Below are 23,210 nucleotides of genomic sequence, written 5' to 3' on the forward strand. Positions count from 1 at the left end.
GTTTTATTTACATTATCGTAGTGACAGTAGACTTACATATAATGGGTTCTTATATCTAAAATAAGTAATTATTTTGCTGCTTTTCAATATCAGGGTGGGTTGAGTTCAATCTAAAATCACAAACAGCTATTTTCGTTACATTAAATGTTGTAATGTATGTACAACTTTGCTGCTGAATAAGGTACACTTTACAAAGCCCATTAATAATTTGCTATATAGTATTTGATCGTCAATTTACGAGTGAGAGTGCATATTGCATAAATTTCGAATCATAAGTCAATGACTAGAAAGTAGATGCATGTAGAATAATAGAATCTTGGAAGGAATATTGAATGAATTGAATTGAACATTTCAAAATTGGAATATTTCAAAAGTAACTTTTTTTAGATCTAAATTAATTCAACCTAAAACTGGATAAGTCTAGGGTGGGCTTTGCCATTAAAGAGATACGAATACACAATAGAAATCTTTCTATGGGTTGAACTATTGTATGTTTGCACTACAGTATATTATAAGTGATACTTAAAACGGCAGCGAAATACTTCGTCGTTATGGCCAACTTAGGTAGGTGGCCACGAGGTTGTAAAGCGTTAGCTCCATTTTACGCATCCCATACCTTGTACCAAAGTGATATGGCTTCGATTTAATTGTTTTTAGTTCTAACATTATACTTGTTTCATTGTCTGGAAAAATAATAGAATTTCTCTCTAAACCGTCACCCACACCCAAACTGGTGTCGTTAAAAAAATTATTAAATGAAACATACTTTAGGAACTTATTTAAAGAAAAAATATACTATAAAGCCATGCCTCCCTTGTACAAGTTATACGATAACTCGTAAAACATCGCGACCGCTTTAACGGGCGGTTTAAACAGTTTGTAGAACAGTGGCGCCAATGCGCTGCCAAATCCCAGTGGTTCCCTCAGAACGCTGGTTTGTCAGGGCTCAGTACATCATGCCGACGTGCAACGGCTCCGTGCGCTGGAAGTACACGTTGGGGTTGCTGCTGAAGGTAGGCTCCACGCTCGTGTACACGTTGCCCTCCTCCGGACGCACCATCACGCCTGTAATTGTATGTTTGCTATGAATACTTAGGTCACTTAAGGATTATCAAGGCATAAGGAAGCAACTGTGGAGGGATGGGTGTATGATGATATTTTTTCTTAAGTTGCTTGCTAAACTTAAGACTAAGTTTAAGGTCCTTTTATGTACCTATAATTAAATTTTTAATTAATTTATGTGAGTTTAGGTATGTCCATTACAAGAAAAAAATTATAAATATCTAAATCAATCACTTTTAATGGTACTTTATTCTTTAAGTGTATAGATGGATGGATGGAGATAAGATTGTTTACTTTTAATTCAGTAAGTATCTTAAGAGCCTTAGTTCTTTAAATACTGATAAAAAGCTAAAGGCTATAAGCATATTTACATTGCAGCCATGGAGATCAGAATATTAAAAGGCTATTTTCCGATTTCTTTGATTGCAGTACATATCTAAAATGAAAAATACATTGCAAGTATGGATTGAGTGTATTTCCTTTTAAAGACCGATTGAAAAACGAAAGCAGAAAGAATAGCATTTGGAGACATATATAGAGCTAGTTGTGCATAGTGCTTACAGAGTTTTATAAACCTATAGCGTGATATTTCTTCAGTAATTACCTGGAGGTAGAAGATAGTGGAAGGGGGGATAATTGTATTGGTAGTGCATTAAGGGGTGTAGAGGGTAGTGCGGTGGAGAACACAGAGGGCGTGAGTGTAGGTGCGTAGTGCTCGCGAACATCGCGCCGTACAGATCTGCGAACAGAACATATGCGGTCAATCACGTGCACAAAGCGCCAGTTCTTACTGTTAGCGCACGTTAGATACTTAACTAACCGGCTGGCTGAGCGGGCGGCTCCTTGCGGTCTAGCGCGAGCGGGGGAGCTGGCAATGGCGCCGCGGCCGACACCATGCCATACTTCACCGGCTTGAAGTGGAAGAACGACGGCGAGTAGCCCGAGCCTCCGGCGCCCAGGGAGCTCAAGCCTTCCTCGCGGTCCGCGTCCCAGCGTCCTTCGCGGCCCAGCGCTGCCAGGCGGCGACCCTTCGGCGCGAACATGAGCGCGAACACCACTGCGCACGTAGCGAGCAAACCCGCCGCTACGCATGCGTCTTTGTGCCGCTCTGGTGCTCCCAGCGCCGCCGCCACCCAGCATACCCATACGGCCGCCGTCGCGCCACCAGCTCCTGCGATATGGGTCGCCTCGCGGTAGTTGTCGCGAATACCACGCGATCTCAACGCTATGCCGCACACCACTGTTATCAGGAACGCCGCGTACGACAATGATAATAAGAGATCAGATAAAGCAGCGTCGCAACGTCCGCCGCCACTTATGACTCGCGGCGGCGAACCGCCCAGCCATTGAGCACCGATTGCTACTTGTATCATCACTGCGAAAAATAACAGGAGTCCTTGATACACCGCTGGCAGGTATACCCCTCCGTTTAAACTCAATAAGAATACACATTTCACTAGTAATGATGCAAACACGATCACATAAGCTACACCCGTTCCAAAACGGACGGCTCCGCAAGTGAACGCTGTCGGAGTAATCGCAAAAAGCGCTGCTGTTGCTGCGCATGATAACAATCCAAAAAGTAGTGTCTGTCCCAGTAATAGGTGACGCTGACTTGGAGCTTTGCGGCTAGCTCCCCATACGACGAATGCTTCAAAACCGCCAAGTGTTACTATAGTCACACAAGCCAACGCTAATATCGGCACTGCCCATGGCTCTAACCTCAATATGCCCTGAGACGGCTGCGGTAACGTCGTTATTATTGTTGTATTTTTAAGTACCGGGATGGGCGATGAAACAAGGGTCTTGACTGAAGTTGGCGAAGGTGTCGATGATGATGTTCGTTCGGGAACCACAAAGTACTCCGTACTCATCTCGAGCCGATGCGCTTCAGTACGGGCGGGACGTCGCGGCGGCGGTTCTGTTTCTGCTTGAGCTTCTTCCTCTTCGACCGAAAGGTTCTGTTCTTCGTATTCCTGTTCATATGTCTCCTCGTAATCAGCATCGGTATAGTGATGTTCTGACGGAGCGTTGCGAGGAGCGTACGCGGCGGGTACGCGCGGAGCCAGGCGGTCGCCGAAGCGGGCGGCGTATGCGGTGGCGAGAGCGGCCAACGCCGCCATCACCAGCAGCGCGCGCACTTCGCCTGCAGCCATGAGCGCGCGGCGCTACGGGCCCGAGTCTCGCTGCACGCTCATCCGCGCGCGATTTGCTATCTCTGAAACGATAAAAGGTACACGTCAGTCAAGCTATGAAATGCCGCCCCGAGACGCGACGTTTCGACAGCGATAACCAAACAAAGAATCTCATGGAAACCGGTTCGACGCCCCGGTCGCCCTCGCCATCCACCTCTAGGAACTTTGCGAATCATTATTCCTTTTTGTTTTATTCTTGGTCATAAAGGGCGCAATGGTCGAGTCTGGCTTTATGGCGATTTAACGTCTTCGCTTCAAAACGTGACTAGGAATATACTTAACTTTAAGGATCGTGCTTTACTCGGAAAGAAAAAAGAAAGAAACCCAACGTGCCCTTATCCTAACGTTGTTGGCATTTTTACTACTTCGTTTCGTGAGACGTTACCTTTTTACTAAAAAAATTCATCTTGTTCTTATTTTTAAATAATTTTTATTCAAAAACAATCCCTGTAAACTGTAACCCTCACGAAAATAGGTAAAATTGAATTATATTTGCTTATAATTTTGAATAGTTTTTTTTTAATATTAAATAATATATGTAGATATAATTATACTTTATTGTTTGGTAACTGTACTTGTTAAAATTTTTATAACCATAAATAAAGAACTAAGTTCTCTGCTAAGATAAAATAATCACTATGTTGCCTTGTCATGACTGCATAATATTATTATGTAGCTACATTTCTCAACAACCTGATTTCATTCACCGCCTACGCGAATTTTTACACCAGTAGGTAGATAATACTTACTTGACGACATACATTAAACACAATGCGAAATTTATACATAATTCTATTTCATCATATTGCGTATTTTCGATTGACGTCTGCTGAAAGCCCGTCCTCCCATGATCGCATTAAGGTACTTTATCCGATATGAAATTATTTGTCAAAAATAGTATCTTCTACGACATGTAAGAAATAAAGTAGGCACTCCAACTATACAGCCAGACACCGCGAGTCATTTTAAGTATAAGGTAAGTTGAGATTTTATAACATTAATTATTATTATTATATTTGTTTTAAGTGTCGAAATCTTTATTCTGGGACCTACCCATTCTAACCACATACTTTGAAGATAAAAATATAACCCTGTATACTGACATACCGTTCAAATTGGAATGTGGCTTTGTCCGTCTCGCGAAATCACCAAGGGGCAGATAAGGGCAACGATCGAATAATTTCGTCCGTAAGGCCTGGGTGAGTTACCTGCGTTCACGTCGTAAGACTCATAATCGTCCGGTTTTCCCCAACGAACTTATTCCAAAAAAACACCAGGATTCCAAGCGATTTATTTTTTTCACCCCAGCTTATTTCAATAAACTATATTCACTGCAAGACTGTGTGACATAGTTGAATGAAACAGGAAAACTTTAAAATTGTTTTTGGAAAATAATTTTTAGTTATGTTTTTTTCTTTTAATCTCATTCGCCTCTTGTTATTATCAAATCGTGGGATAAAGATATCTTGTCAGTCATTGTCACGAGGAAAACGAGATACTTTTTCGCACCTTTTAGTTATAGAAATTAATTTTATTTAATTACACGACGACAGATTGCAACAATGCACTTGTTGTCGTTATAGGTAATTAATTCCTCGGTAAGGAGTAGGTAAGCGAAATAATATTAATTTCATTTTATACCATATAACTGAACTGATCGTGGCCTTTAAGTCTTTTCGAGACAGTTAGTACGAGTAGTTAGGGATAAAGACGTGAGTGTGTATGTATGTAGAAAGTGAAATAAAAACAACAAATACCTATACAGCCTACCAGGCGTTTTCAGATGAAATTGGTTGCAAACCATGTACCTGGAGCACTGGCACAAGGATAACTCTGTATTTAATTAATGCAAAAGCATTAGCTTTTGTCTCCGAGTTAGCGTAAATCATAGAATTGAAGGTGTCAGCCACAGAATTACTTCGCATTACTGTAAAAGCGACGTTCACGCTCCGGTAAAGTACTGGCAATGCATTATCTCCAACCCTCCTATCACGCCGTCATCATAACAAAATAAATCACCGCGGCCGCAATCCGTCTTGGCGATAGGAATATCTACGACCATTCTAAATACCGAATATAAATATGCATTCGTTCCGTAAAAGGAAGCTTCTAATTCTGTCAGGAGATTACGCGGAAAGGTACAAGGGACCGAATCGTGACTTTAAACTTATTATCCGAAACTGTATACCTTACAAAACGTACTGTAGGCAGATTTGGTGATTGGTGCTAAAGTAACGGTCTGCGCCGGCGCAGCACTTGGGGCGATCCGACAATCGCACGAGCGAGTGATCTCGCCAACGGTACCGCGTTATCTAAGATCACTTCCAAATCTCTATCTCGAGATACATACTGATGTCCGTATTTACGTAATTGGTTCGCCTTATGCTTTCGATGGTTGTATTGTATGTAGATAACTGTGTTTTGACGTGGATGTCGATAGTTGAAGCTTGAATAGCTTTGGAGGTTCAAATAAACAGGCTCAATTATTTCAAACCGAGTCATAAAATTATGGAATTGATAGATTAAGTAATTAACCAAGCACACGAGCATCTTAATTCTCCCACTTATGTTTTTTTCTTACGCAATTTTAAAAGGTTGCTTGGAGAAGATTATACCTACTTAGTATGAGAGGTGTAGCCTGCAGCACAAAACCTTTATTAACTTACTTTTAATATTTACGAGTATGTATAAAATTTTTCTATTAAATTTTTATACTGTTTTTTTTTGCATTGAAGAACAGACGATGTAGAGTTAGTTAATGTAACAAAGATAAAAATGAATGTTGAAGTTTTTAACATATCTAATGTTTTTAGTGGACGCTTCTTGGTTTTTTAATATATTAATAATCAAAAGAAATATAGTAGGTACATACTTTTCGTCTACTTAACGTCGTTTACTTTACGTCTAAGGAATATTTCACATTATAAATCTTAAGCTGGTACACCTAAGTAGAATAAATCGAACAGGGCGATTCAATGAACTGATGTTAAAGTCGTACATTTATCAATAGTAAATTGCAAAAGAAATATTGACGCATGTAGACGTTTGGTATAAATTGTATGGAGGTTGGTTAGTATTCGCAGGGCGCGCTGCTCGTGAGTTGCGAGCTGCAGGACGCCGCCGGCGCATGCTCCCGTCGATCTTATGACATGAAAGAGGCTTGCGCGCTGCCTAGAATAATAAACATCTGACAGGGTATTTACTCTTTTTATTGAGAAACGAACAGCGCGAATGAAAATATATAGTTAGGATATGGTTATTAATTAAGAAGGTATTTATGGGTATAAATTTAATAAATATTTACTATATTGTTTCTTTTGATTTAAAGTAAAGTAGAGCAAAGGGCCTAAGTAAGGGATAGGTTAAAAGATATGAACTTTTAAACAAAATTGTTGCTCCTGCCTAATATTGACTTAACATATTTTTCTTTGAGTTAGGATTTTTTTGAAATTCAAACTCAGCCGAAATTAAAATATTCACAAGTACCCAGAATAAATATTTAGAGAAAAATCCTTTATGGTTTGTATTAATTATAATTAATAGATTAACCAGTATAAAGAGAGACGCTGCTAAAATCCTATATAATGCCTGCTAGAAATAAGCACCTTCAAGAGGAGATACAGAAATTATTAACAAAAAAAGTAATAAGTTAAGATTTTTATGAGAAATAACCCAACAAACATTTAGGCGACGATTAGAGCTTATTTTGTTACTTAGTGGGCTACAAAGGCATTACAGTAGCAGCACTTATGACTATTGGCGATAAAGTGGCGTACCAAGTAACGTATATCACTTCTACTTATAATACAGAGTTACAAGCGCGACAATTAGGCGAGCTTAAAGGTTATGGATGTATTATGGCAAATCTCAACACTGTTGTACATGCACAGCATTTTGTGTTATAGCTTTAAGTGAATCTTAGAACTCTTAGATCTAAATAAGAATAAGAATTAGCTACTACCACCAAAAGTGCTATGCAGGTGATAATAAACTCTTTACAAGAACCTAAAGTTGCACAATAGCGTTAATAAGCGCTACCAGCCTTACAATAGTGTTAATTTAATCTTATATAGAACCAAATGCTTGAAGCTATACAAAACTCTCTTGCATTACCTTAAGTCAAATAGGAGTATAATTTTTCGCTATAACAGATCCTCTAGCGTCTATTGTTACTCTTTTGTGACTAAAGGTAAAGTAATAGCGCTTAAGGTCACTACTGTATTTCTTATATTGACTACTTGTTTTTGACAATGGCGTCGTAACCAAAATAAACAAAAATTGTTGTAAATACGTGGAAAAGTTTTCAGTAAATAGACAACATACATCGGGCGCTCGAATTATTTGCCAATAAATATGTAACATATTCACAGTGTACTTCCCTTCGCAGCAAAAATATGCTTCCTTTCGCACCATACAATATCACTTTTTTTTGTTTAATATAAAAATCATTAGTCGTAAACTTATAGCCATTGAAAATAAAATTATTTATAATTAGATCACAAAATTAGTTTAATTATCTTGAATAGCGTTCAGACCGTTACAAAACACCAATTTACCTCCCTTTTAGCGCTTGAAAATATAATTAACGCCTTTGTATCTCTACTGTACCGCTTAAGGAGTCAGTTGACGCTTATTTACCCCTCTTGTATCGCTAAGAGATCCTGTTACCGCTATAATAACTTTCTTATAGCACTGATTGTACCTCTTAGCCAATTACCATAACTCTTGTATACCGTCATTATACAACCTTAAGTGATATAAAAATTGTGCCTAATTCGGGGGTAAAGTAGGGTTAGAGCGCGCTCTAACACTAATTTGTTACACCCATAAACCACTTTAGAATGTAGTTAGCGCTTTTATAGACTTATTATAAATCTTACTTTAGCGCCTAATTGTTACTTGGGAATCGTCTAGTCCAATTTGAAAACATTGAATGCTTCAATTTGGCCAAAGTGGAAAGATAAATGAAGAAAAGCGGGCCTTAGGCCCCGAAGCACTGTGCCAGTGGGTGCACAACTGGGAATATGGGAAAGGAGAGGGATTCGTCAATTCATAGCGTTGTACGATTATAAGTCGCATTATACCATGGTGACCACATGAATGGAAAGTCAAAGTTATCATCCGACACAAGTATTGCAGACAATAAGTGTTAGGGAAACAGAGCGTTCGTGCGCGGCCGCGCGCGTAAAAGTAACAACGCGAATACTCAGGGTGAAACTCGGCAGAACTGATTGTGAGTCTAGCAGTGCGCCGGCGCAGCTGCCACGTCACATTCCTGCATCGCCTATTGTTTCACTTGCATCGCGCACATCTCAGCGTGACGCAGATATTTCACAGATCTCCATAGCATGCTCTGTGTCATTTTATCACGCGTCAAAATCATTTATTCGCTAAGTCGTTGGCAGTCTAGTTTATTGTATGCGTATTGTAACGTGCATTTATGTATGATCAAACCTTCTTTGACTTAATAAAACTCCTCTTGATGTTAGTCTAGATACATACATGAGTAATCAGAGTTAGACCGAGCGAACGCCACAGTTCGTCTATATCCACGATTATATGTAGAGCAAGTAAGATTTTTACCCGAAGCGACTCTTGTCTGTTCTCCGTTATCTTGCAGGGGAATCTAGCCCAGCTGAAACTAGTCACATATCCAAATGGTTGGTAAGCGTTCAAAGTTACGAACGTACTCATACTTGCTCATGACTTTTGTGAGACTTAAACCTGGGTACCTTCGAACGGGTATTTCCAAATCGTCAAAATAAATACCGCAAACGCCAGTCATATCCCCACATATTTAACCGTTCGAAGATAAAATACGAGTTTCGTGCCAATTGTCGGCGTACGCTCATCTAACAATTATACTGCGGCTAATGTTTATCGTGTGACTTAATAGTAGTCCATTGCTATGAAAAAAAACGTAATCGATACACATGCCACCGAAATTGGAAACGCAGCGAAAGTTTCACTAATCAATAGTGTATGTATATATACGTGTGATTGACCTAAGTAGGTACTTATTATCACCACGATTTATAAAAGTAATAAACAAAACGCAAAACCCGCAGATAAGATTGCTTGCTTCTAAAGGTTTGACTGGTAGAGAATGCTATTAGCATTACGTTCACCTATTGTATCTTTAAGGTTCATCAAATTTTATTGATCAAGAAACCGTTAATGTTGTAAATATTGTCATGTGTCATATCATTCACACATATAAATGCCGTATAAAAGACTTCAACGAACGATTACAGCGACGTCAGCAATATTTTTAATAATTGTTGGGCTTGCGACTCAAAATTAACCTAGTATCATCTCACTCTTACAGGAAAGAAGAAGACTAGTTTAAATAATCTAGTCTTCTTCTTTCTCCTGGTATTAATCCCGGTTATATCTGAACCCAACCTCTCTGGAGAGGAGCCAGGATTGCGATCATGACCTCCACAACCTTTGCAGAAGAAGGAACCTAATCTATATTGGATTGTAAAACAACGCTAGATGAATGTTATACATACATACATAAACTCACGCCTCTTTCCCGGAGGGGTAGGCAGAGACTACCTCTTTCCACTTGCCACGATCCCTGCATACTTCCTTTGCTTCATCCACATTCATAACTCTCTTCATGCAAGCTCGGCGGTTTCGGGCACTTTTGACCTGACCCTTCACCAGGACGTCCTTAATTTGATCAAGATATGTTCGTCTAGGTCTTCCCACCCTGACCTTTCCCTCCACACTCTCCTTGTATATCTGCTTAGTCAACCTGTTTTCATTCATCCTCTCCACATGACCGAACCATTTCAACATACCCTTTTCTATTCCTGTAACTACATCTTCTTTCACATCACAACATTCCAATGTTAATATTAGTTATTTATAAACCTATCTACCTAAGTCGCCTTTCACGACAATTTATCTAGTTTTTGTTATAAATGTTGAGATTGCTGTAAGTTAGGTAAGTAAAAATCCCAAAACAAAATTTCTAGTGAGCTAGCTCAACCTGTGCAATGTAACAAATTGTATGTACGAGTACTTATACAAAACAAAAATGTTAAGAATGTGGTAATAAAGTAAAAACATGTAAAGGAATTATACGGTTTACAAATATTATAATGTCACCTGTCGCCATCAAATAAAAAGCTTTAAGGTGGAAATAATAGAGAATTCTCTACGGTTCGTTCAGCTTGCCCTCAAATATATTACGGTGTAATTCTAGTAAGTGATGTTCGCAAGCATGCGTTACATTTGTGTCAACCATTAGGAAAGTCATGGTTGTGATTGACAAAAGAATCCAAAACTGTTTTAATTCTGACATAAAGTAGGAAAAGAGTTAGTCCAAGCGCATATTCCATTTTACTAAATAAACATTCAGTAACTATTTCATACAAGTCAAATTACATTTACTACGCGCTTAATGAAATTAAACTTGTCTGAATTAGTAATAGAATTGCGCTGAATGTGACTAAGGGATAGGCTAAAAAATTTAGGATTCTTTTAGCAATAAGTAGGCTAGCAAGCTGTCACTATTTGAATCTAAATTTCACCATTAACATACAGCTGGCTTAATGCATTCAGTCTTTGGGAGACTGTTGGCTCTGTCAACCCCGTAAAGGATAAAAAGATGGTAATTATATATGTGTACGTCTTAGGCCTACCCATACAATTCAATTATGTTACATACTTGGTTATTTAGGTTTTTTTTTTTTTTAGTTTTCCCCCAGGTGTTACTCCACACCCAGGGGGAGTTTATTGCCAATCTCTCTCTGTGTGGGTTACAGAGACATTTTTATACATTTTTATTTGCATTGTATGTGATAAACTTTTACATTACATTACACTGTCATAGTCTGCTTCTTTTACAATATCTGTTAGAGTTTGTTATTATTATTTTCAGTATAATGTTTTTAACACAATTCTATTTTTAACATTATTATTACTATTAAATTAGTAGCTATTATATTATACAACATTTTTATGGCTTTTTATTTTATACCTGTATACTATTATTCTTTACAATATTATTTATTATTTTTGTAACTAATAAATGCTGGCAACTAAACCAATAAAATCGAAATATTACTTTGCGTCAATAAGCGCGATTCGCTAATTGCCACGATTCTCTTTATTATCTACCGTATGGTGTCGTCAATATCTTATAACCAAAGGTTATCACTATTTGTCTATCTTTAAAATTTTTCATTCTTATAAAGTACCTCACATTAAATTATTCTTATTTTAACGTTATAAAGTTATTATTAAAACATACTTAAATTTTTGTCTTATTTATACTTTTGCTACTTATAACCTAATGTCGTCAAGTCAGTTTTAATATAGTTAATATAGCATAAAATTTATTTTACATAGCAACTTGGCGTGCCTTCGTTCCAGCGAATAATTATTATTAGCTGATTCGGAGCCACATGTATAATTTCCGGTGCAAACTGGGTTCAGATTGGTCTCCACGCACGTGCAGCAGCATGCCTAACATCATTGCTTTGCTTAATGGCTTGACATTAACTCGGCAATCGGGGTGCCCTGCACGCCCGGAGAAGCCCCTAGCCCATGTTTACACGTATGTAATCCTGGATCTGGCGAGAGCCTCCCACCTTTGCCTGACCTGACAGGCAGAGCTAAAAGCGTTGTGGTCGTAACTCACCTCACTTCTGTCCGCCCGGCAGTTCAGGCACGATGGGACGGCTCCCGCCATCCAGCCTAGACACACCGACCTTTTGTGCTCTCCTCCACAGTGGCTGCACCTTTCCGCTGTCTGCTTACACTGGCGTCTTCCGTGGCCGTAACCCAGGCACATCGAGCATTGGACCAGTGGAGAATAGTCCTCCACCTGAATCCGCTGCATGTCGATGCGCACTGAGCCGGCCCCGACCAACGTATTCCACATTTTGGGAGGAACACTCATGATCACGTGTTCCAAGAGGGGGTTCCTAGCCTTTTTTCTAAATTTAATTATAATTTGTCCATCCTCCTCCTTTAGATCCTTTATCAACTTACAATTTTGTTGCACTAGTTTTTCAATAATTTCTTCGTTTTTGTTCTTCATTAAAACATTCTTTAAAATAAGGAGGGGGTTTTTATTTTCCATGTTTCTCACCTGTAATTTGGGTATGTTGTTTATTTTTCTTTTTAATTTCTCCCTACCCTCTTCTGAATTACAACTTATAATAACTTTCCTATCTCTTGTTTTTCTAATTCTTTCTATTCTTATCCACTCCCCACTGTCTTTCGTCGCTTCTCTTATTTGATCCAGCACCTCGTCACCTGTTTCCACTCCTGCTTTGTCATTGACAATGACGGAGTGTAAGGTGACGGGTGGTTCCTTCATCTTAACTACAACCTGGGAGTAGGTAAGAGGCTGCGTACTTATATTTGTACATGTATCGGTCCGTTGGTTAATCGACCCTTGGAGCTCCTGTAAAACCTTAGAGTTCTCTTCTATTCTGTCAGCCAATATTTTCAAACAATTACTCAAGTCTTCTGTTTTCTCTTGATTTTGAGGGGGGGGAGAGGTCTGCGTCCTCACGCTGGGTCGTTGACCTGGTGTCATATTCTTTATTTCCTGACAAGCAGCCAGGTCGCACACCAGGTTGTCGGCCTCTTTAATCTTTTTTATGACAGCGTCCTTGGTTGTCCTCTTCAACCGCAGAGCAGACTCGACATCTGCCAAAACCTCCTCGAGGATGTCCCTGATGGAGCCGCACAGTGTGTTTTTGTCCTCATCCGTTAGAATCTTGCGCCTATACTCTTCCTTCAGGAGCGGCGTCTTCGGGTAATGATGTATGTACCTGCTCCGTGTATTGGGGGTGGCGAATTCTTCCTCCGAGGATGGCCCGACGGGGGAGTCCGACGGTGAGGTATTTCGACTTCTAAATTCTGAAGGCGATATTTGGAAAGCTTCTTGGCAGGTGAGTGTCTTTTTGAATGTCACTGACTTTGGCGTTTGGTTATGCGTCATGATTTAAAAGTAAAATTGTAAAAGTGGTAAAATAAGAGAATAGAGTACAATATAAAATTAAAAAGGAGGGAGCTACCTAATAGGAAGGCAAATAATCGCCAGTTAGTTATGGTTTAAAATATAAATTTGTAAAAGTTGTAAATAGGGGAGAGTATATATTCAGTTTACTGAATAAAAGTAAATTTAAAATGGGAGTCAATTATTTAAAACACTCAGTCATGAAAATGCGAAGGCCCGACTTGGGCGTGGTCACAATACCGGGAAGTCCACGTGTTCCTTGTACGAGCACTGCAATCCGGACAAATCCTGGCAATCCTGGTCCAGCTGCTAGAGATTGTTGGGGTCCAGGTGTTGCACATATATCACCTTCACTAAGAACAACTTATTTTTTTAAAAAAATATTAATTTATTACTCATTACTCAATTAAAAATATTTTGCAAATTTATTTTGCGGAGCGCATCGGAGCACGTCTGCACTCTACGACGGCTCGAAGCAGACTTGGTTATTTAGGTTACATGGTGCTATCTGAATAAAAAATCACTTTAAATAACGATATGCAATAATTTTCTTGTTAAAATTAAAATTTTAAAATAGGTAAAGGTTTAAATACGAATATAAACAGATAAAATTAAGGAATGAAAGTTTTAAGAACAATATGATGATGATCATGAATTAATTGTTTTGAGTATTTGTAAACTGTTAAGTAAGATTTCTGGATTTACAAAATGTAAGGGTAACATTTTCAATTATTTTTAGGTATTACTCCTAAAGTACTTAAAATCGTTAAACATTTTAAACTGATGAATACCGTGACAAATGGTCATTTATATATCCAACATATTCAGTTTCATGTTCCAAAAACAAGACTTCCTTTTAAAATAACTGCATGCGATCAAGCGACTATGCTAGCGTGACGGTTTATATTTGGCATAAAGAAATAATATTAGTAATATATTTTTATATGATAATTACTTTAACGGTGCATTCATTTAATTTTATATAATTCTGAAACGGATATACTCGGTAAAAAAAAACATAACTAGGTACTAAGTATATGAGAGCTTCTCGCGCAGATTGTGAAATACAGTAAAGCTGTAAAACTGAGTTTTATCTATCTTTTAGGCAGACGGCTAGCTATGACTATCTGGATCTCAATAACTTTATTAAGCTATCCAGCTAAACATTGCCTTCAAGTATTGCGAGTATAGACTTGGTCTGCCCCGTAAGGGCCTATACTTGATAGAATAAGTACAATGCCTAAACAGCCATACCAGCTGAGCCGTTTCTGTCCTTTCTTGTTAAAATTAGTCTTGAAAAGACTGTTGGCTCTGTCTACCCCGCAAGGGATTTAGCCGTGACTTTATGTATGTACCTATTTACTGTCTTTATATTTTATGCCTAAACTGCTAGCTAACTAGGTTTATCTTATTAGTCGCATATGTAAACCGACGTCGACGAAAGTGGGTGTGTGTCAAATATCACCATTCAATTGACTCATTGGACCGCGTAATGACTTCCCTTTTCACATTGTGAGATTGTGACGCCTCTATGAAGACTCCGGAACGTAAACCTCGGAAATAACATGAGGCATATTGCATAAGGTTTAATTATGGCGATTAGAATACAATTCAGTTGCATTTAAAAGTCTTAAGTCTACCCACTCTTTAAAGTCATGTGAAAATGATATTATATGTTTTCAAGATGAAGAAAATGGAGAGCCAAAAAGATAATTATGTATAAAGTACAATAATTGTTTTGTTTAGGTATAATACTAAGCATGGACTGAATATGCTATGCAGAATTAATTTGATGGTAATAGGTACTTGAATTATGGGCCAACATTAATATTATAAATTAAACATAGGTAACTTTTTTTAACAAAGGGGGAAAAAGCGTTAAAAGAGGGTAATGAAAAATTGTCAGTGCGCTTTAACGGCGAACGAGGTCGCGGGCAACATCTAGTTATAAATAAACATATCAGTATATATGTATATAAAAAAAATATATAAAATAACTGATTTTATTTTGAAAATATACTTAAGTCACTCTCTCTCTCTCTAGCTAGCTCTCAAGCAATACTGAACTAGAATAGTTTATGCTATAAAACTATCTGCCAGTAGAGCATATCATCATCACTACATAGTATAAAACAAAGTCGCCCATTTTGTCTGTAGTCCCTTCGTATGCATAAAACTTTAAAACTACGCAACGGATTTTGATGCGGTTTTCACTAATAGAAAGAGTATTTTCTCCGACAGGTTTTTATATATAATTGAAATACATTGAAACTATATTAGCTGAGTTATAGCGATTTATGTCCAAGAAGTCAGAAAAAAAATATAATTGAAGATTGCATTTGTGCGTGCGCCGCTTATACCGTTGGATACAAGTAAGAAAAATGTATAGCAAAAACATTGGTCTTTATTAGTTCTACAAAAAAGTCTGCGATGACATATATCCAGCTTTTTTATTTAAGTCACAAAAACTACTTTTCTGTATTAAAAAAACATTTAATTCGTTGGGTGATGTTTAACTGGTGATATAACCAATAATACATAAATCCTTATCAAAATAAGTAAGTTCATCATCACGAGCATTTAATTTAGATTATTTTTGCAGTTTACAGTGTGTTATTTAGACATATAGTTTAGGAGATATCACGATATTAGTATTGCGGCGCGGTACGGGCCGGCCGCGGCGGCGGGGGCAGCGTCCCTATAAAAACGGTACATAAAAAATAAATAATATTAAAAAGTAGGTACTACGACTTTGATCTATACATATAAGACAAAAAAAAATCTGTACATTACTTAAATATTTTTTCCAAAAACTGATAGGGGGGGCGATCAAAGAAGAGTCACAGAAACCAAAAAACATTTTAATATTTTAAACGCGGTTAAGGGAAAGAGAAGTTATTGTGAATTGAAAATTAGTATCCAATATGTGTTGGTGCGTTGACTGTATTTGTCGAAGTAGCGGGATACACGCAAACGAAGTTGCGCGGGTCAGCTAGTCTATCATTAAATTAAGAATTTTTTCAAGATATGGAACGAATATCAATGACCAACAGAAGCCAAAAGTGTGTTTTTTTTTTAATTTTATATTCAAATTAGATAATATAGTTATTAAAAGTTTAACAAACTCATGAATTTACGTATAACCAGAAAGTGGATAACAAAAATATCTGTTCAGTAGGAAATATTCTAAGTTGCGCACTCCGCTTACACGTCGAACGTAGTAAATTAAGTTTGTTAAACTTAATTTACTACTTTACCATAATATATAAAATGTTTAAAAAAATCATATTAATTACTATTATTTATGTACACAGAAAACATCGAGACTGATAAACACAAGAAACAAAATTACAAAGGTTCTGCTTATTTCAAAAGAAATCTCTTCCAGCAGACCCGAGATAGGAGACATGATGGAAAGGGTGACAGGCGTGTACTCCACTCACACAACTAATAATAGACATACATAAACAAATACATAAATAAAATATAATAAAATACATATATAAATACAAAATAATAAACTTACATAAAGTAAATACAATATATACCAAATTAGCAAGGCTTGGAGAGGTAATAAATTTTAATTATTTTTTTAAATTGGGACAGTGATTTAGAGTCACGTATCTCAGGATTATTATTTATATTTATTACTTTTCTACATAAGTCATGTAGTTTGTTAAACTTTTCATAACTATATTATCTAATTTGAATATGAAAATATCATCGTCAGTAAATCAGATCATTAGGTACACGAAGCGATTCTTGACTTCTGTGACTGCACTTTAATTAATGCATGCGAATAACAAAAACAATGGTAACAGGTATATAGTGCAAAAACATACATACATATAGACAGAAATTAAAAAAAAAACCAATTTGGCTTCTGTTGGTTATTGATATTTGTTTCATATCTTACCATTTTGTAGTAAATTTTAACTATAATTAACTTCATTACCCTAAAAATACAACCACTGAATACTGATAAGATACTTAAATACTTTAATATAATAAAGTAACAATAAAACAAGTAATCCTATAAAATAAAACTGTTCATTTTACTTCGCAATGAATCCGAGCATGTACCTACTTACAGTAAACCTTCAAGCGGTGATCGTAAATGATAGAAATCTAAGTGCGTTATATATCATTCATAATTTTAATGATAGTTCTGACAATTTCAATTATGGTAGTTGCTTACTGCTCTACTGGCAGATAATTATATAGCCTTAACTATTCTAGTTCAGTATTGCTTGAGAGCTCTGGTGTTGTCATTTGTGACTCAGTATATTATAAGAAAATCAGTTATGTCATAAATTGTAAATTATATATACCTATATACTAATATGTTTATTTATAACTAGATGTTGCCCGCAACTTCGTTCGCCGTAAAAGTGCACTGACAATCTTTCATTCCCCTCTTTTAACCCCTTTTCCCCCTTTGTTATAAAAAGTTACCTAGGTTAAGGATATAAGTTAAGAAAGTTGCATATTAATACTACATTATATAAGCAATTTATTACGGCGAAACTAAATACAAAATTCTCAATATCTGCGGCTTCAGATTCTCTGACAGCAGATAATACGCCGGCGATACCACTTGATGCCAAAGGTGTACTGACAATAGCCCTGAAATGGACGTCCAGCCGCAGAATAGCTTCACTTTAATAAATCAAAGTGTTTACGACCAAAGCCTCGATTTTACAACCCCGCGCCTCAGACGAGCCGCCCCGTGGAATGTGGCATCGAATGCTTCCTTTATAGAGAAAATAATGAAGGACAATAAATCTTTGTAATTTAAAACACACTAACATTTATAGTTAACGTAATAATATCTGCAAAATCTATGGTTAATGTATCTAAAACGTAATGTTATATCATGTCATGATAGCTGTTTATGACCTCGATTTGAGTGTCTGGTGGTCAGGTAATTAAAATGCCGCCTAATCTCCGAGGAATCAAGCATAATTAGATCTGAACTTAACGTACATTAATTTGCTTGAATGTGTAGTTTTACATAGTTACTATAAGAGCATATTCAATAACTTTCTGATTTTTCAATTATTCAGTAAATTTCGAATAATTTTTTTAGGTCTGTTACATATGTTTATTTTTCGTCATTTCATCATTGATTCAAAAAAAATCATACCTATATAGTCAAGTCAGGGATCAAAATTAAATGGAGACAGGTAATCTCCTAGCTAATTATAGAACTTCACGTCATTTGCATATCGAGCCGTTGTAATAGGATAACTACATATTATTAGCCTACAGTAGCACTTTTTGCCATCGCTTACCATCACAGTATAAAAGATCGAAAATAGAATAAGTTTTATATGAAGAGTGCGTACGCATATGTACGAGTATGTTACATATAATGTTCAATGTTGGAATATCTACTAAGTTATTCCAACATAAAGTTATCGTTATTTTATTGAGTGAATTCTGAAGGAATCTCATTTGAGTAATTGTCGCCTGATCTTCGCAACCCAAGTAATCAAACTTGTGGGGCTTCTACATTTTCCTTCTCTTTCATGTTAACTTTTGAATATATAAAAAGAAAAATAAGACATGCCTATCAATATTCGTGAACAGCCCCGTAAAAATGAAATGTTATTTCTGCTGACTATATATACGTCAGTATAGTTTGTGAATAAATGTTTCATAAATATTTAATACAGATAGGAGATGGAAAGGCTATTTTTAAAATTTCATACAATTATAAACCTGTAATTTATTCAGGGCTCTGACTTGGTATACGCACTCTAATGAGGACAAAAAACTTCTACAGATCGAAAGTACTTATATGGGCGTATTATGTAAATGAAAGTAAAGGCGTCTTGGGTCTGGGGTGCTGGCTACTGGATGCAGCCGATTATGCCCATTATTTAAACTGGTAATGGCTTCTCATCCTTTGCCTTGTTTTGCCATTTAGCTTCCAGTTTTTAGTTTATTTGTTCGTAAAATACAAAAGTCTCGTTTTCGAACTCCCTTTGTTCGTGGAATTCCAAAAAAGTGATGAATTGTTTCGCATACTAGTTTTAAATTTGAGATGGACATTCATTAAGCTAAATGTGTCTGTTAATGGTATGGCGGATTTCATAAAAGTAGAATATAGGTATAAAATTGATTTTCGACATTTGAAAATTCAAAACATTGTTTGTTAACTATAGCACTTTCATAAGTTTTAAGTGAAGTAATTTAAACTTTGGGGAGCTCATTGCATCTTAATTTCTATTTAAATAAGAGTATTGTTAGAAAAACTTTTAAAAGGATTGAAAATCTTGCTTAAGAAGAATTGGTTACCCCAAGCCTTGGAATGTCATGATTGTAAGACGTATTGCATGTTGCTTTTATCCACTAAAAGTAATTAAACATTTTAGTCAGGCCCCCAAAATCTGACATCCTAGGGGATCTTTAGTGTTAAATAATTTGTCATACTTGAAATTAACTTGCCTTGTTGTTCAGTTTGTCAGAATGTCTGGGCCAAAACTCACAAGTATTTTTTTAAATCTGATAACCTCAACTAATGTTGCAGTTTTCCATAAACATTTAGTTGGGATAACAATAGTAACTTATATAATTGAATTAGTTAATGATGTCATTAGAGAGGCTATTTTATAGACTTTATCAGACTCCAATGTTTTGGGATTTGGGAAAAGGCTTTGCTGGTGGGACTAGGAAAACCAAAATTATACGGCAGTATGTAATGTTAATTGCCGAATTAACATAGTAATTAAATATAAAGGGTCATTTTTAAGGTACATTAATAGCGTACATTGCATTGCTGAATGTCATTTTTTTTATTACAAATATAATTGGGTTTGGTCACTTCATAGTTAGAACTTCTATACGATTCATATAAGTGATTCACATGTTACGTATTAACACAATTTAAAATATTTAAAGGTTGATTCATCTGATATTCTTTTAACAATTATTATTCTTAGTTGGACATCAGAAACAACTGCAGATCATGCCAGCAAAAGTTCGTCGATCTTAACAAACAAGGTTAACAACAGGTTCAGTACAGATCGGTTCATTCTTATTTAGCCTACAGGAGGCGCGACACGGTCATAGTCCTATCTTCCCCCAAACAGACGATACTCACGAAATTGTTACTCCAGGCCAGCTTCCAAAAGGCGAGCTTTCAGATGCACTTCAGGTAGACCCGTTTCGTGAACATCACAAGATTTTTTTACCATAGTCACTAAGCGCGGGAAAAGTGCCGAAACTCCATGCGTGCGCCTGACGCGAAGCCTAGGGACAAACTGAGCGAATTTCTGGGTGTCCGTGATGCGTGACGGGTGCACGTGCACTGCACGATGCGCAGACACATCTTGACTTGACTAGACGACGACCAAGGCTTTGTTGTTAAGCGCGGCAAGCGGCCGGCGCCGAGGCGCCCGGACCAGAGTGCAGGCCGGGCCAAAGGTGCAACAAGCGTTGATCCTTCACCCACTATAAAACACCTATAGTACAGGCAAAATAATAAATTAGGTGCAGACGCATATTCATTACCTACTTGCCATCTTTTCATATCAATAGCTTTTTGAATTCTGTAGAGAACTTTCCTTTACATATAGGTAGTAATTACCTAAGTAAATAAGATTTTTTTAAACCAAATATGTTTCAGAATAATTACTTATATCTATAATTAAATTACGGAAGATCCGAAATTGTTGAGAAGGACATTCACTTTGGATATTTTCTCAATATTTTGTAATAGCTATGCTCGCGACTTCGTCCGCGTGAAATTATTTTGGGCATCATTGAGCCCTCAAGAATGAAAATTTTTTTTTCACATTTTCCATTATTTCTTCGCTCCTAATAGTTGCAGCGTGATGTTATATAGCCTAAAGCCTTCCTAGATAAATGGTCTATTCAACGCAAAGAATTTTTCAATTCGAACCAGTAGTTCCTGAGATTAGCACGTTCAAACAAACAAACTCTTCAGCTTTATAATATTAGTAAAGATTTGTACCTAATGTAACTGTAAAAACGTAACGTTTTTATTTCTTGTTCCGATTTAGCAAAAATTTTCCGAAATTCTTCAAGTTTTTCTGAGAGCTGAAATTCCAGAGTTATTGGTATATTCAATACACTATACATACCTTATAAAGTTGGGATTCTTCTTAATGGCAACGGCATAGCCTGTCACTATTTAAATATCAATTATATTCATTCATTTTTCACTGCATCTTGCACACGCAGTATTTAGAAGGTTCTTGGAGTGATGATTTAGCTTAGCACGAGGCAGTACACTACAGTTATCTCGGTACTTACATTAAGTTATAAGATTTTTCCGCGGCTGTGGTTCCCTATGATGTAAGAGCATTGAATATATAATTGCTCCTTAGTGGGTGGTGTCTATTCCACTTCTATTCACTACTTTTATTGTTAACGAAAGTTGAGTTAATTCACAGTCGTATGCTGATTATTTTCCGGTTGAGATACTCTTTTAATATCATTTAATTGTGGTGTATGAGAACTAAGAGTTATTTAACGAAGTACAAGTCATTAATTTATGCTAACCATTAGAATGGAAAATGTGTGTCTCACACACAATAGCATGAGCGAACACCTCGGAAATATTACATTTTCTCTTGTATACTTAGTACAAGCGATGTTCTACTATTACGTTTTGCGACGGTGGTTTTAATAATTATTCATAAAACTCTCAACAGGAACTGTGTTTAAATATATTTTCTTTGGTGGGATGGATGCATAAATATATTTTTATTTGGTGGGAAACTTAGCAAAGCACTTATACGGCTTTAGGAGTCGTTTTCGTCGAGTGTTTTCTTAAGACAATCTTTATTAATTATGTGATCCGATTAAGTCTTCCTACAAGGCCTCTGCTAGCTTTTTCCTGCTATATAAAAGATTTTTTGTTATATTTTTACTTTAGATTTTCCATTAATTAAGCCCTGCTTAGCGAAAGTTAGACACGTGTCTGTCAACTTTCCATTGCATTGTGAAGGTATGTTTATCTTTTCCAGATAAAAGAATGAATCTGTTTCATAATTTTCACATGGTACCATTATTGTTTGTAACCAAATATGAAAAATTCAAGTTTATATCTTAGTAAAGAATCATTTGAAACCATTACCTATATAAATGCCTTACCTATTTGTATCTATAATGTGTGATCCTAAGTCAAATAATTTATTTTAAGTCATGAAGGTTTAGAATTAAACATTGTGATTCTTAAGAAGACATGATTTTACTGTCAAAACAAAATGACGTCAACGAACGACTCGTTGATGTCTTTTATTCAGGAATTTATAATTGTTTTGCTTACTACCAAAAGAGTTTTACGTTGATATGAGGACATTGCAATACAGTCACATGATATTGGGAATGTCTCTTTCTAATTTGCCCAATTTAAAAGAAGTTCACGCAATGATTCATAGCTAGAAAGGTCGTTCAAGGTTCTGCTATTTTTGTTTAAAGTCGATTTTTCAGGTTTAAGCAACCAAAACCGACATACTTACTTTAGTGGTAACTTCTGACTTATTCTGGCCATAACTAGCTTTAAGGTTGTGGTGTGGTGAGTCGTGGTGAGACAGAATGTCGCGGACGTGTGGTGAACATCGACAGTGACTCTCTCGGTTCCGCACCGGCGCGCGCGCTGACAAGCGTTTTCTTTGATGCGATACAGCGCGCCTGATTACTCGCGTATGCAACCTCATTTGTCCACGCATGGAACCAACTTATTAGATTCTATTCACAAACATACAATTATTATATTTTTAAAACTTGACGGCCCGCGTAACCATAACAGTTTCGAAAAGATCAAATGTAAGAATTTTACCTACTGCCTTAAAAGTTTTTTGAGGGAAAAATAAAAAAAGTTTAAGTATCCCTTGTGTTATATGTTTCCACTACACACATACTACCTGTAAATCTGGTAAGTTTATTAGTTCCTGCAGATAGTATGTGTGAAATAGGTTTCCAAGAATTTT

General features: G+C 36.7%; 1 protein-coding gene across 1 annotated transcript; it reads right to left on the reverse strand.

Moving 5' to 3' along the window:
• Positions 1–3: 3 nt before the first annotated feature.
• On the reverse strand, positions 4–20,489 carry LOC106141078 (uncharacterized). Its single transcript, XM_060947550.1, has 4 exons — positions 20,354–20,489; positions 1,883–3,280; positions 1,667–1,801; positions 4–1,065 (listed from the first exon to the last, which is right to left on the reverse strand). Exons 2-4 carry the CDS (start codon positions 3,216–3,218, stop codon positions 947–949), a joined length of 1,590 nt encoding a protein of 529 aa, XP_060803533.1. The 5' UTR covers positions 3,219–3,280; positions 20,354–20,489; the 3' UTR covers positions 4–946.
• Between the last annotated feature and the right edge of the window lie 2,721 nt (positions 20,490–23,210).

Source organism: Amyelois transitella, chromosome 13, assembly GCF_032362555.1.
Source record: "Amyelois transitella isolate CPQ chromosome 13, ilAmyTran1.1, whole genome shotgun sequence".
NCBI lineage: Eukaryota > Metazoa > Arthropoda > Insecta > Lepidoptera > Pyralidae > Amyelois > Amyelois transitella.